Genomic DNA, 15,882 nt, shown 5'->3' with positions numbered 1-15,882 from the left:
AACAGGTAACAGAGATCATTTACATTTGCATTTACATTTTACATTTTTATCCAGAGTGACTTACAAAGGTTAATAAACATATTGACACACCGACGGTGGAGTCAACCATGCAGCCAACTTGTGGTTACAGGTCAACCTGCTCTACCTACCTAGCCGAGCCCTGTCCATATTGTTCCACATATCCACAAAGAAAAACAACGTAATACATTATATAAAACTCGGCTAACAAACACATCATGTTGCACTTGTTGCCACTGTCCCAGTGTTGTGTTAGATGGACTCGTCTGGGAGGTCTGCGAGGTCATGAACCTCATACCTGAGGTTGTCTTTTAGGAGAACCTCCTGTAACGGCTGACCATCTGTGTGCTCCCTTCACCAGCTGCTCCTGGACACCCACTCCCTGAAGACGGTCCTGCTGGACCTGCCCTCCATTGGCTCCCAGGTCCACCGTAAGGCCCCCGCCAGCTACACCAAGATCGTGGTGAAGGGCATGACCAGGGCCGAGATGATCCTGAAGGTGAGAGCCAAGGTCTCCCGGGAACCTTCCCTAGGTTTCTGTTTCCTAACGCCGTTTGGATCTCTGAAAGTGTAGTATGCTGGAATTCGGAATTGAAACAGAGAATGCACTTGAGTATGTGTTAAGGGGAGCCTGTATTTTTTAGGTAAATCTTTGCAAGACTTTATGGTTAATTTCCTCTACCTGCAGTTTGTAGTGTTGTACTATTGATATAATGGTGCATCATGGGATTTGAAAGTGCCATAAAATGGATGCAAAATTGGATTAAATAACAAAATTATCTACTTTACATTTGAAATAGTTACCAGAGATTACAGTTCACCTACATAGGGACTTTTTTATTATTTAATCAGAGTGTAGCATAATCATGCTTCAAAACTATTCTTTGCGCTGCGAGTCTTGAACAAGTTGTATGTTTTCAGGGACATTCTACCATAAGCTTTGTTAGTGTGACTTGTTTTGAGAATAACAGCAGGTGTGATGAGTCGTCGTAGTTCTTGTGAGTCACGCAGCGTGGGGCAGCCAAACATTGCGCCTCTACAACGGTTGATTTATGCCTGCGGTGGGCAATATGCCTTCCCAGCCAGTGGGTGTATGGATGAACTCGGTAACTACTAACACCACCCAGTATGGGCATACTGAATGCAAACTAATTCAAACATTCAAATGATTAAGTGCCAATCAAAGTAAAACCACTCGACTGCTTTTAAACTGTTTCAATTGTTAGTATATAGCTTTGCTTGAAAGAAAAGAGTTTAGCGAATGAGTTCATTGCAATACATAACGAAACATAGGTTTCTGTGTGTCTCCTCATGAGGGTAGTAGGGGGAGAGACTACAAGCAGAGGAGAGGAGGATTAAAGTTCAATACCAAGACCCTGATTTGGAAGACCTTCATGTTCTACTCAGCCCCTCTCCCTCACAGCTAACAAATAAATATGTGTGTCTGTCTGCACAGAGTTCAGCGAATGTGTTGAATGTATAAGTCCTTACATAGTCCTTTAAAACACAAACGTGGCTGTTCTGAGCTCTGGCCAACAGTCCGCTGGCCCAGTCTGCAGCTCACCACTTTTTCCATAGACTCTAGAAACTGCGGGTCTAAGAAACAATATGCTCAATTAACCCTATTGTGTGAGTGTTTGTGGTTTGACTCGTGAGGCTGACGGTAAAGCAAATGCACGAGGCATCATCATCATCACACACATCAGTTTGTTTTTAGGAAGAATAACTCCTCAATTATGGATTCACCCAACACTGCATGAAGTGGAGCTTTTTTAATGAGCATTTTTCCATAAACTGGGCCCTTTCACATTAGTTTACAACGGACGCACGCACGCACGCAAGACATGTCTGCTTTCAGGCGCACAGAGCTGGTGTCAATTTAGGAACTCCTCCACTGAGTGAGTCGGGATGAGCAATTCACAATTACTCTCACTGAGATTTTGGTTCTATCTGTTTTGAGCTCTCCTGAGTTGAGTGAACTTTGAGCAGAACTGAGTTTGACGGATGGGCGGTGATTTTCCCACAATGCAAACCAGAGGCACCATGGTGGGTCTTAGTGTGTAGGCTACTTTATGGCGTTCATAAGATGGCCTCCTCTTGGCCTATGTCAGGCTCGTCCCAGCATTGCCCGCCCTCTGTAAAGAGGCCTATCATGGGACCTGTTAGATAGCGCTCTATATGGCCCAGGCCCTGTCTTTATGTTTACTCAACCTGCTGCTTTCTCCCATTCCCATTCTGCTGCTCGTTTCATTCTGAGGGTCTCTCTTTCTGTATGTCTCTCTCCCAGCCTCCTCCGGTTTTTCTTACAAGGTCCCTCTAGCCGAGGCCTTCTCCTTGGCCCCACTCCAAGACAGTTGCTAAGTAAATCACTCAGTTGGGCAGTTGTAGGAAGGAACTAAAGAATTCCACACAATCCTGAGCGTTTCTGGCCAGCCTGTCCTTCCCCCCCCCCTCCGTTACGCACCATTTATCCACAGCCTATGCCTCCATAGCCTCACTTTCTCATAGCCCCAATTTAAAAGGGGGAATGGATTGATTGGTGTGCCTTTGTCATGGAGCAGGAGAGAGTTGTCATGCGAGGAAGTGGAGGGCTTCCCCCCTCTAAAAGACATATCTGTGGGCCATGTGTTCGGCTCGCCTGCCCTGAGACCGCTGGAGAATCAATGCTTAATCCATGTTGTTCCGTGCTACTAATTATCGCCCTTCGGAAAATTGTACACATATGTTCTTATTAATCTATTATCAGCAGCGTTTCCTACTCCTATATTGTTTTCCGGGAATTTTAACATAGTAGCGAAAGTAAACGTTAAGACCCTAACCCTTACATATATCGGTAAACAATCGCGCTATCTGTAGTGACCGCAACCGTGACGATAGTCCTCTGCTCATGGGTTCGTCCATAATGCTGCTTTCACTTTAACTTACAGACATGCGGTCGTGATTACGCAGAAAATATTATTTGGGCTTGATATGCTACAACTTAATTGCCACGCATACGCAACACGCTAAAAGGTACAGAAGTCTGTAAGGATTATACATTAACACAATAAGACAAGGTTAATTTTTGATTGTATTAGCTAGCGAGTAACGATGAGTCCAAAGCAAACAAGAGACAGAGGCGCTTCACAAGGAACCGCGGATCACAATGCATACCGAGGAGCAAATGAATACCATATTTTGTATCCCGCCCTCCTTATGTTTGAGCTATGCAAATTATTCAATTTTTTTTGCAAAGACTCAATTATTATTGCAAAATAATCACCGGGGAAGCTAATTCACATCCAGTCATGCGTAGAGCAATTGGTAGAGAGAAAGAGCGAGAGGCCTATATATAGACCTGTACTCCTGATGTTTTGCTTACAGCTTGAACCAATTGCGTGCTATCTTTTACCCCCCAACCCGCCGCGCCCCACACATTGCAGTCCCAGGCTGCCTGGGACTGCACATATGGGATCATTTAAGGCTTTCCTACTCTGGCCGAGGCTGGTTCACAGGAAGGCTGGATTGGAGCTGCTTTAAACTCTCCTCCTCCTCCACCTCCTCAGGTAGTGATGGCCCCTCATGAACCAGCGGTGGTGTTTGTTGACAACTACATCAAGCTACTGGCTGACGGAAACCCTGAGACCTTCCAGAAAATCCTGGACATGAAGGTCAGCTTACTCAAAGTCTCTCTCTCTCTCTCTCTCTCTCTCTCTCTCTCTCTCTCTCTCTCTCTCTCTCCCTCCTTCCCCCCCCCCCCCCCTCATTAATCGAGCTGATGATTTCTATATGATGTGGTGATTTACATCACCCTGTCATTATCTTTTAAAAGGCTGTTATTATGACCTAAATAATAGAGAATGAAATTAGGCCTTTATGAGTATTTATTTTGGTGGATTTACTGTTGATATGTCAGTGTTGGATTGATCTCCTTGTGTGTGACTGTGCCGTCCAGGGTCTGAAGCGCAGTGAGCAGAGCAACATGCTGGACCTCTTCAGGCAGAGGCTGCCCACCCCCCCCTCGGGGTCCGACGGCGGGCCCAGCCTGTCCTTCAGTGCTCCCACACCTGAGCAGGAGTCCTCGCGCATCCGCAGGCTTGAGAAGCTCATCAAGAAGCGGCTGTGAGGAGTGGATCTCCCCCCCATGTCTTTTCATGCTTTAGTTACACACCCCAGACTCTCATCTCACTGTGAAGGGTGCTGTTGAAGATGAATGAGTGAATGGTGAAATTTTGCTCTAGGTTTTTCTTGACGGATAATGTTATTAGTACGCAGACGCGAAGTTGGGTTGAGAAGCAACATTGTTTGACTGTAACATGAAGCTACAAACAAGATTGCTGGCTCCTCATGCAGACCTGCAAACAGATCCCCTGGCCTATAGTTTGTACCATGTCACCAGAATGCTACAAGATCAAGACAATGATGTCTCTTTTTTGGAAGTGTGTGTGTGTGTGTGTGTGTGTGTGTGTGTGTGTGTGTGTGTGTGTGTGTGTGTGTGTGTGTGTGTGTGTGTGTGTGTGTGTGTGTGTGTGTGTGTGTGTGTGTGTGTGTGTGGGGGGGTATGGCTGTGGGTATGGCTGTGGGTATGGCTGTGGGTGGGTGAGATGGGTTTGCTCAACATTTGGGACATGGATATGATGCTGTCTTCACAGATTTAGAGAGAGTTAGACCACACTGTTCATCTTCACACTGGAAGATTGAGAGGCGATTTGGAATTATTCATTATAAAATGTCCTATTAACTCTCAATATTTAAATATTTAGCATTATATCACTTCAATCACTAATATTCCAAGGATGTATTGTGATATTGTTCATTCAAAATGCAACAGTGTGTAAACTGTTTTAGAAGTCAGTATATCAATCAAATTCATATATGATCTTCATGCAAGTGTACACATTCCTCATTTGTTGATCTTTATGTCTCTTGCTTGAATGTGCCAGTGCTAGGCAATTGTTGAACACTATTAAAATCATAACCAAACATGTTATTTTTCTTTTTCACATTTTTTTAAACTGAAGCATGAAATACTTTTTATGTTGCGCTTGTGCAACCCTATTATCATACTATTATCCCGTCTTCCAATCAGCACCGAGGAAATGCTTTGATGGGCGTTTCCTTTCCTGGATCTGTTGAACAACAACGAGGCCTTTTGATTAGACGAAATGTGAAGGAGAGTAGCGGATCGGACAGCCTCAGCGGCCTTTTTAGTCCGTTTCCGAATTCTGCGAGAAGCTTCTTCCAGCTGAACGTTACTAATTGGGATGTGACCGTGGGACAAAGTACATATTTGTAGTGGGACAGATGTGTGCTGCCCGAGAGTAACGTCTAAGTGGAGTGGCTTTTCCGCTGCAGAATCGATACAGCTGCAGGATCTATCCAGCGGCACGCAGACCTTCACCACTGCGGGGAATCAACGGTCGGTAACGTTCTGTTCTATCAGGCTTAACGCACAAACCCTGGACCATTGGAGGACTTCAGGAACCTCAGTCATCTGGAAGTGGCCCTTTCATCACTCTAAAGCCACTTTTGGTAGTTGAGCAACATTGTGCAACTTTTAATCAGACATGGTGGGCAGGTTAAACTTGCCAAATCTATGTGACACCGATCCACTGGGTATGAGCTGTAGGGCGGAAAGAGTCCTGGATAGTCCCGACTCGGGGCTCCCCCCCAGCCCCAGCCCAAGTGCCTGGCTGCTGCCCCTCTCCACTGATAAAGGGGGTATGAGTCCGGTGTCTGAAGATGAAGGCAGGGATTTATGTATCATGGTATGTATTGCTTTACAACTCGATGGACACATATGTAAAGTTGTAATCTCTAGAATGCTTGCTTTATGTCCACGTTGATGAGAAGAAGTGGCTTCATGCTGAATTGAGCCATGAGCCCTTTTCCAGTCCCCACAGGAATCACCTTCTGCTTACTTTGCAGCCTCCAAGTTTACGTGTCGGATCTTTCCCTCAGCGGCATCCGTTGTCCTATGGAGAGGGAATTGAGCTTGACCCCCTGCCACCCAAGGAAATAAGGTAAGGGTACTAGGTGACCCAATAAAATAGCGCTGAGCATTGACCAAAGTGTAGCAAACTATTTGCAAGGGAAAAATGATGTGACTTGACCTGGATCATCACCATATCTACAGCCTCACTACCTATCCAGTATACCCGATATGAAAGGTATGTATCTCTATACTTATGTGACCCCCCCCTGTAGATACACCTCGTCGCTGCAGTACCACTCGGAGCGGCACTTCATCCAGGACGTGTCCATGCAGCCGGGCGTCCAGGGCCTAGAGCTCTGCAGCCAGACGGTGATGGCCCTGCCCCACAGCACCTGGCGGCGCTACAAGACCAAGCTGGACTTCCAGCAGCGCCAGCACAGCCAGCGCTTCCGGAGCACCATCATCGTGTACCCCAAGCACGCCCACTCAGTGTACACAACGGAGCTGAGCTACGACTGCCATAGGCTTGCCCGGCGCTTCCTGGCCAGTGTGGAGCTGGAGGCGGTGGACCGCACGTGTCGACTCCCCCAGTGAGGACGTGACGGCCGTGTGTTGTTCCGGAGGAGGACCTTGTGTGTGCCTTTTGTGTGTTTGATTTGATGGAAGGAAGGAAGCCCGAGTGGGTCCCTCTGATGGACTTGCAGGGGGGTCGGGCGCTGTGTACAGATGAACAGGAACTCTTATGTTCTGGATCGTCGTCCGGGCGCCGTTGTTGCCCTGTGGTCAATGTTCTTAACTTGTAGGCACTAGTTTAATTATACTTCAAATACGTGTACAGTGAGTCCAAGATTTTGTTTAAAAGGATGTTAATGTTGAAGTATTCAGAAGAGGATGGAGGATATGGAATGTTTTAAAATACAACTCAAATATTATATATTACATCTTCAGTATTCAAACAAATCTTGTACGGTTGGATGATGATTGTAGGCTGGGTTTGCATATTGCGAGTCACACATACTAATGAACGTACACATAGTGCGTTGCAAATAACACTGCACAACATGAACAAAATCCCATTTGTTGAATTATGTTCGCTCTTAGTTCATAGTTTATCGGTCAGAAGTGAGCTTGCAGGCACTTATGTTGGATGAACATCAGCGGAAACAAACTGCTGAAGGAGAATCCTATTAATTTAACCTAATGTGTCCATTTTTACTGAGAAGGAAAGACAAATCAAACAAGCTAGATTACTGTTGACCTGATCAGAGTAATGTTGATGTATTTATTCTCTACACATGTACTTTACTAAAGGTTATTGACTAACGAAACAGGCCTTTGCATTATTCAGATATCCAAAATGTATCTTTTGATGTTTTTAATTCATCTAATAGTTATTTTCTTATTGTTTATTGCAAATTAAACTTTGTTTTAATTAAATGTGATCATTACTTATTGCGTTAATGTAAAAAGCATTTTGGGGACCTAGATGTTTGTAGTGCAATGTTCACTGTAATGGGTTTATGTTGCATGGGTAGGTAATGCAGAATGCTGTAGGAGTAGAACGACTACGCCCTCTAGTGGACAGTAGGTCTAAATAAAACTAAATATAGAGTATGTCTTAAAGGTGCCATGGCATGAAAATCTCACTTTATGAGGTTTTCTAACATAAATATGAGTTCCCCTAGCCTGCATATGGTCCCCCAGTGGCTAAAACTTGCATTTGGTGTAAAACGAGCACTAGGTGTTCTGCTCGCCTTTGGAAAAAACGGAGGCTCAAGCGTGCTGATTTGGAATGTGGTTTCATATGTCGTCACATAGCATCTAAGCTCCTCCCCTTACTCTGCCTGGCCCACCCAGAGAATTTGGCCCGCCAATGAGACACGACCGTGCGAGCGCCACGTGTGTGTGTGTGAATACACACACTGTAACGCAAGTGTTTCTTGTCGGTTCTTAGACGGCTCTTGTATTTCCACAACGAGACTCGTAGTGGGGGTTATCTCAGCCATGTTTGAGAATGAATTGGGGGATAGGATCTTTGGCTTTGACTCCCTCAAGAACATGAACCACGACATGGAGGAGAAAGGGATTGTTGGCCGCGAATGTCTCCCGCTTGAGCCCCACTTCCCGCTGCCGAGGGACCACCGCCTTGGCGCTGCAGGAGGCGGAGTTGCCCGGCAACAATCCCTTTCTCCTCCATGTCGCGGTTCAATCTACTTCAGATTGATGTGGACGTGGAAGATCCAGGAACGTCGGAGAATCCAACACGGTCGTTATATTGGCTCACACAGCTTTTGGTCGTGATAATATATATTATATGATATAGATATCTATGTATATGATATTATTTAGATATAGAGCTCCAGGACTCCCGCGTGTTCTAGAATATTTACAGAACAAGGCTAAAGGCTGTGTGCGCCTCGCCATTGCGATACATCCACTGTAAACAGAGTGCATGGTACCGTGGCTGCAAGCTGCTCAGGGACACACCCCCACTCTCCTCCTTGACCCGCCTCGCTCCTCCTCATTTGCATTATAGCTACAGACACCAAAACAGCGCATTTGGGGGAAGCTCAATGTGCGACTGGCTCGGAGTGGCTGTAACTCTGCACCACGGCTGAATTTCGGGAATGTCTTTGAATACTGTGTTAGTGGCCCAATAAAACCTATATTAAAGCATCCATAAAAGAGCATGTCATAGCACCTTTAAGGCCCATTCACACCATACGGTAAATACGGTTACGGACCATTTCGTCCGGTCCTGGAGGTGTTTCGTCCGTCAATGGGTCCGTCGCCTCTGAGCTTACGAATCCGGAGTGCTAACAGAAATCGAAGCAGCAGTATAGAGTCAGAAGTCAGACCATTCGCGAAAATAGATAGAGTAGTATCGGATATATATTGTATTTAATGTTTTATACTTATACTATATACCTGACCTTTTTATTTCATTGTTCCCCTGCTTTGGCAATGAGCTGTAACTGTCATTTAAAAATCGCTCAACATTTTGAGGAGATAATCTGCGGGTTGGTGAGGGGTGTCACATGCCAACGCCACCTAGGCCTACACTTTTTGCAAATTTTTTGCAGATTTCGGATGACACAAAGCAAAATCATCTCCACAGATGCCATGTTTGCGATTGTCGATGCCGTTAATTTGTGACACGACAGTCACTGCCCTCTAGAGGATGTATTGCTTAAACATCCATAACAACGCTGAAACCGGACGGAGGTATGAAGGGTAGTCCCGGAGGCAACGTTTGGACGGTGTGGGTGTCAGATTGACTCGGCTGCCAGATCGACTCGGGTCCTAGATGCGCAATAATGACGCACTTCCTGTAAACGCTGTCTTTTAAATGCGCATGCGCGTTTCATTCATTCCCATGTTATTCCCAAGTATTAACGATCTCGTTTTGTTTTCTAATCTATGAATAATAATCGAATGTACAAATTATTGTTGCATATACTTGGGTTATATATAAAAGAAGAATCGGTTAACTCCATTCACTGAACGGGGCGATTCACTTTATTTCCAGCGCTCCCAACACAGAAGCTGTGTTCGAAATCGTTCCCTATCATGGATGTAGTGCACTAAATAGGGTGCACGCCATTTTGTAGGGTGTTCGAATTCTCAGTGGTCCACTATATAGGGCACTATATAGTGGACTTAAAATAGGGTGCATACGATGTTCCCTACATGTTACTCCGGTATACCACAATGCAATGCGGTTGTATTTCTTCCAGGGGAGAAGAAGAAGCCGAATAACCGCGAAAACGAATACATTTAATGCGAGCCTCCGGCTTTTGTTTAGAAATGTCAACAATTTATTTGGGATTTAACATAGAATATTTAACATTCAAAATTAATTAAAACAAGGAAATGTAACATTCAACATCAATACAACCTCCAGCTTTCGTCGTGAGTGCCCGGTTTGTTTACATGATGTGGGCGCATCTGTCTGCGTCACACAAATACCCGGCGCATTTACTGACGCAAATGACGTTTAGAAATGTTAAGCGTAGTGTCCGAATTCTCGTTCCCTATTCCCTATATAGTGCACTATATCATGTACACTATATAGGGAATAGGGAACGAGTGTATAGGGAACGATTTCAAACACAGCTAATGTCTAAACAGCGATCCACACGCAGACACAGGAACTGGGTTACATATGCATTCATCAGTGCTTTAAGACGTGTTTCCAATAGCTTTGTTGTGCGAAAGAACGCGCTGTGTTCAATTAAATCAATACCAAAACGGATTGAGCCTTCTTTTTATGTCCATGATTGACCCCCTTTTATAAACAACCCTTCCGGGTTTTTCCGTTGGCTTGTGTCGATACGACAAGTGTCGTTACGACATCTGTAAGCGCAGGACACCGGGTTGATCTGGCAGCCGAGTTCTGACACCCAAACCGGACGGACGAATTTCGTCCGGATCCGGAGGTATGAAGGAATTTAGTGTAATGTAACGTTCACATTCATTACATTCAATAGAATGACTGATTTGTAAGTAGGATTTCTGTCGGCTTTTATCAATATGTAATGGTCATTTTATTTTTCCCTAAAGCATAAGTGAGCGAACTGTGACTCGGGGAATATCGACTGTCGAACATCATTAACCTATGATCGATAAGAACTTTTTACTAATTTATTTAATAGTGGGGACAAATTCAAAGATACGAAGTGTTTGTGTTCAGAATTTCAAATAAGATTAAGAAAAAAAATAAAAAAAGTCAACCAAATGGAGAACTATTAAAAAAGCGTTGTTCAGTTCTGGTGCGAGCTGGTGACGTCATCCGGAAGCGCCCATAACACTTCCACCGCACAGCCCTCGCTTCGACCACGGGAGGGTTGTGTGCTGGTCCATCCGTAACATGAGCTTTAACACTAAATTTGTGTTGTCTGTGGTCCATCTATAATATGAGCACTGACACTAAGGTAGGCTCGTAAGTGGTCCATCTATAACATGGAGACTAACATAATGGACATGTTCGAGGAGGGAAAGGTCCTCAAGATCTGCGCACCCATGGTTCGATACTCAAAGTAAGCTTTAATAACATTAATCGGGTGTTATTGGTTTGTACAGCTGCGGGGAAGCTGTGCGTTATCGCTGTGAAGTAGAAAATGCTGCTACCGATCTTTACTTATTTGTTTGCATAATTGTATTTTGACATATCTTTATTTACTTTGTCTTATATTGTTGCTGCTATGTGGCTGTTAAGGAACCAAGCCTAATAAGTGTACTCCTGCGTAGCCTACTTGTACAATAAGATGTAGTATATGTCATTCTGATTCTCACTAACTTGTGTTCAATTCAATCGGTTTTAGGCTGCCATTCAGGTGTTTGGTGAGGAGATATGACTGCGATATCTGCTTCACTCCCATGATAGTGGCTGCAGACTTCATGCGTTCCAACAAGGCCAGAGATAGTGAATTCACCACCAATGACTGTAACTATCTTTTGCTCTTTAAACACAATAACGTTGAATTATCGGTGGGTTGAATGTTGCAGAACGCAACATATTTGAAGCAATATATAACGTGTTGTTAAGAAGCTATTAGTGCACATGATACTTAATCATTATTTATTTTCAGCTGACCGACCATTGATAGTGCAGTTTGCCTCCAGTGATGCCCAGACCCTGGCTGATGCAGCCTGTGTTGTCGCTCCTTTCTCGGATGGAGTTGACCTGAACTGTGGCTGTCCCCAGAGGTGCTGAAACCGTGCTCAAGGTTTTGTCATTGTTAAAACAACACAGCACCGAATGGATAGGACACAGCGTTTGTGTATAATGTGTGTTCTTTGATTGTCATAAAATAAACGCAATGAAACAGTAGCACTATTCAACCATATATTTTCTTTAACCAATCTCAGGTGGGCCATGGCTGAGGGGTACGGTGCTTGCCTCATCAATAAGCCCGATCTGGTCCGAGACATGGTTCGCCTAGTCCGAAACCAAGTAGCAAAACCCAACTATTCAACCTCTATAAAAATAAGGTATACTTGCTTAATGGTCATTGCTGAGTACAGAGTGTATATGTTTTACAAAAAAAATGTGTGTGCCTGCACAAACCGGTTGCAATTCAAAATTAATTTACATTTGTAACCCGCCAGACAAGTTCATTGTGCAAATAAGACTCGCTCATCTTATTGTCTTGCGCCTCCATCATGAGTATCTCTACTTTGCAGGATCCACAAGGACCTTAGGCGGACCGTAGACCTGTGCCAGCAGGCCGAGGCCGCCGGCGCGTCCTGGATCACGGTCCACGGGCGCACCGCGGACGAGCGCCACCAGCCGGTCAATTACAACGCCATACAGACCATAAAGGACAGCGTCTCGGTGCCTGTTATTGCCAACGGAGATGTAAGGAACCTCCGGGACGTGGAGGCCATGCACCGGCTCACTGGTGTGGATGGTAGGTTTTCATTGCTTTCTTAACTTTGTAGATTGCCAGCTGTTATCCAAAGAGTTATCCTGGATACAGAAACGTGTTATTAAGGGGGGGGGCAGTAGCTTAGGAGGTAGATCGGGTTGACTGGTATCCAGAAGGTTGCTATTTCGATCCCCGGCTCATCCTCGCTGAGTGTCGAGGTGTCCCTAAGCAAGACACCTCACCCTGATTGCTCCTGACGAGCTGGCTTTCGCCCTGTGTGGTTGACTCCGCCGTCGGTGTGAATGTGTGAAAGAATGGTTGTAAATTGCTTTGGATAAAAGCGTCAGCAAAGTCTCCTTAATGTCTGGCTCAAATGGCATCTCTCCACTATACTATATTTTACTATACTGCTGGGTTGAGTTAGCCTCGACCCAGCAGCAGTTGTTTTTCCACTGCAATCGGTCTCCCCACTTGAGTGTGTTTTTAACTGTTGATGCATACTTATTTGTAGCCTTTTTGTTTGATATAATAAAATGACATTAATTAGTTTAGAAGACTTTTATTGAAATAGGTCGGAACCCACGGTGATCTCTGCTATGATGAATTCAGCTGGACGTTCAATCTTTCTCCCTTTTTGCATCCAAATTTCAGTAGCCATTGAGAGCTGATGTCTTGTTTTCACATTGGACAAGGTTTCACATGTATTGTCCAATGTGTTTAAAAAATCGAATTGTTTTGGAAGAGAATATCGTCCGACTAAAACCACTGTGCTCCGCTTGTGTCGAAACCTTCATTAACCTTTTTAATTAGGTTGTAGGGTTATGGGAATAGAACAAATCATAAGGATTTAAGCTGTTGGTAACTCTATTCATACTCTGGGCACTAAGATGTGTCTCAGACAGAAGACTGTTTATTGTATTTATATACAATAAACGTCTAAAATCTATTTTCCTACAATCTGAGAGACTACTTCATTTTTTCCCCCCTTTTCTTTTCTTCTTTCCTTATAAGGTGTCATGGCCGCCCGGGGTCTACTCGCTAACCCAGCTATGTTTGCCGGCTACGAGTGCACTCCCCTGCAGTGTGTCTGGGACTGGGTAGACATTGCAACAGAGCAAGGCACCCCTTTCACCTGCTTCCACCACCATCTAATGTACATGCTGGAGAGGGTCAGTTCTCAGCCAGAGAGAAAAGTGTTCAACTCTCTCTACGGTACTGCAGCGGTAATCGACTACCTGCATGAAACATACGGGCCAGTCCAAGATTGCGGGATGTCAACTTAAGTGTCTATTTTGTTTTTAAATACATTTTATGAAAAGTATATATACATATGTTGGTTAATAAAATCTTACTTTTTGCCTGATTTGTATTTATTGTGCTGAAGAACAGTATTTTGTCAAATTTAATTAAGCAGCACAAGATTATTAAGTCAGTGTTTCTGGGTCAGGGGGTATATATGGGTGATCAACTGCAAGGTACAGGAGTGATGGACTGATGGCTGGAGTATAATATTAAATTATATTATTAATTTCACAAATTTTTCATCACCTTGGTCTGGCAAGCAGCAATATAAGACTTAACCTGCTTTTATGCAAATTTTGAAGCGGCTAATCAGTAAACGTGATGGAAACACCAACATTTGCATAAAAATCCTCTAATTCGCAAAAGAGTTTTTTACGCTCGCTTGAGGTGGTTTTGGACTTGTGCGAAAGAGAATAAATGCACAAAATGGGAGATGGAAACACACTTTTCGAAACAGCTGTGACGTAGCGAACAGTGAACACAGCACTAACGCCCCGTGCCCACTACCTCCGTCAGTTGACTGATCCCCATTGACTTTGAATGGGGACGGACGCGCAATGCATTGTGGATCCGTCCGTTCCGTTGGAGCCTTCGGCTCAGTCAAAAAGTTGAAAAATGTTCAACTTTTTCGGCAGCGACGGATCCGTCATCCAATCAGATCGCGTATGCAAATGTAAGCACTGTGACACGACTCGGGCTCTGACGATACTGGAAAGCGGGTCATCTTGCCTCGCAACAAGCAGGAAGAAGCGGGAAGAACCCGGCGAACCGATTTGATTGGCTGACGGATGCATCTGCAAAGACTCCCCCATCCGTCAGCCAATCAAATCTCTTCGCCGGGTTCTTCCCGCTACTTCCTGCTTGTTGCGATGCAAGATGATCCGCTTTCCCGCTTTCCAGTATCGTCAGAGCCCGAGTCGCGTCACAGTGCTTAAATTTGCATACGTGATCTGATTGGATGACGGATCCATCGCTGCCGAGAAAGTTGAACATTTTTCAACTTCTTGACTGAGCCGAAGGCTCCAACGGAACGGACGGATCCACAATGCATTGCGCGTCCGTCCCCATTCAAAGTCAATGGGGATCAGTCAACGGACGGAGGTAGTGGGCACGGGGCATAACCCTACATGCCCACTACCTCCGTCAGTCAACGGACGTGGGAAGGCGTGGCTGACTGATGGGGGAGTAGTCTTTGCAGAGGCATCCGTCAGCCAATCAAATCTCTTCGCCGGGTTCTTCCCGCTACTTCCTGCTTGTTGCGATGCAAGATGACCCGCTTTCCAGTATCGTCAGAGCCCGAGTCGCGTCACAGTGCTTAAATTTGCATACGTGATCTGATTGGATGACGGATCCGTCGCTGCCGAGAAAGTTGAACATTTTTCAACTTGTTGACTGAGCCGAAGGCTCCAACGGAACGGACGGATCCACAATGCATTGCGCGTCCGTCCCCATTCAAAGTCAATGGGGATCAGTCAACGGACGGAGGTAGTGGGCACGGGGCGTAACCCTACATGCCCACTACCTCCGTCAGTCAACGGACGTGGGAAGGCGTGGCTGACTGATGGGGGAGTAGTCTTTGCAGAGGCATCCGTCAGCCAATCAAATCGCTTCGCCGGGTTCTTCCCGCTACTTCCTGCTTGTTGCGATGCAAGATGATCCGCTTTCCCGCGTTCCAGTATCGTCAGAGGACGGAGGTAGTGGGCACGGGGCGTAAGGGCCCTTACATAGTCGACGCATCGCTACGCATACGTGTCCAAAAGGCTACGCGACGCGACGCTTCGGCCGCCATTTTTGATACGCGACGCGCCGATCCATGCAATACCATGCGTTGTCGGTGGGGGCGATACTGCAAATATTGTACATTATTGCCACTATAGGTTATATTTACAGAAGAACATATGAGAGGATGCGGGAACGTCATAAGAATGAATTGACGTCTCTTTTACTAATTATCAGCATCTGACAAAAAATAATCTGCCAGCTGCTCCCTGACAAGGGCCGGTTTTGGTGAGAGTCGGGAAGATATCGGATGACTCGCGTAAGGAGATCATTAAACTTTGGCGCCGACATCCGAAAATACTGGAAATGCCTCTCCTCGTCCAGGCTTCGCATTGGAAGCACCAGAGAAACAAATTCCCCATCCTGATCTCGTGTGGTATTTAAAGGGCGCACATACAACCGCCTATCTCTGCGCTTCATCACTTTTCTTCCATAGCCACTTTGATCGGAATGTCACCTGGAATGTCACCCGCGAAAAGACCGGTGGCTCTGCTGCCA

At 45.3% G+C, this 15,882-nt stretch overlaps 3 protein-coding genes across 5 annotated transcripts in view; all 3 read left to right on the top strand.

Annotated features, from left to right (window-relative positions):
• Positions 1-4,987, top strand: part of vps53 (VPS53 subunit of GARP complex) — a 26,667-nt gene extending 21,680 nt beyond the window's left edge. For both annotated transcript variants that reach the window (XM_030381120.1, XM_030381119.1), the window contains exons 19-22: positions 1-5; positions 380-517; positions 3,564-3,668; positions 3,953-4,987. The exon at positions 1-5 is cut by the window's left edge and continues 65 nt beyond it. In XM_030381120.1, coding sequence (XP_030236980.1) covers positions 1-5; positions 380-517; positions 3,564-3,668; positions 3,953-4,123 — 419 coding nt within the window. In that variant the 3' untranslated portion in view covers positions 4,124-4,987. The remainder of the gene's footprint in view (positions 6-379; positions 518-3,563; positions 3,669-3,952) is intronic.
• A 123-nt stretch (positions 4,988-5,110) lies between these two features.
• On the top strand, positions 5,111-7,369 carry rflnb (refilin B). Of its 2 annotated transcripts, none has more exons than XM_030381122.1 (3): positions 5,111-5,765; positions 5,959-6,020; positions 6,205-7,369. In XM_030381122.1, the coding sequence occupies exons 1-3, from the start codon at positions 5,565-5,567 to the stop codon at positions 6,524-6,526; spliced, it is 585 nt and encodes a 194-aa protein (XP_030236982.1). In that variant the 5' UTR covers positions 5,111-5,564; the 3' UTR covers positions 6,527-7,369. The 2 variants fall into 2 exon arrangements, with proteins under 2 accessions (XP_030236982.1, XP_030236981.1); XM_030381121.1 differs by having other exon boundaries at positions 5,115-5,765; positions 5,926-6,020.
• A 3,344-nt stretch (positions 7,370-10,713) lies between these two features.
• dus4l (dihydrouridine synthase 4-like (S. cerevisiae)) lies at positions 10,714-13,661 on the top strand. The gene is made up of 6 exons (XM_030381083.1): positions 10,714-10,971; positions 11,257-11,378; positions 11,524-11,641; positions 11,804-11,926; positions 12,119-12,345; positions 13,315-13,661. Exons 1-6 carry the CDS (start codon positions 10,895-10,897, stop codon positions 13,584-13,586), a joined length of 939 nt encoding a protein of 312 aa, XP_030236943.1. The 5' UTR covers positions 10,714-10,894; the 3' UTR covers positions 13,587-13,661.
• Positions 13,662-15,882: the final 2,221 nt, after the last annotated feature.

This window comes from Gadus morhua, chromosome 16 (genome assembly GCF_902167405.1).
Source record: "Gadus morhua chromosome 16, gadMor3.0, whole genome shotgun sequence".
Lineage (NCBI taxonomy): Eukaryota > Metazoa > Chordata > Actinopteri > Gadiformes > Gadidae > Gadus > Gadus morhua.
Note: the sequence above shows the minus strand (reverse complement) of the source record. Positions and strands in the feature narration are given on the sequence as shown.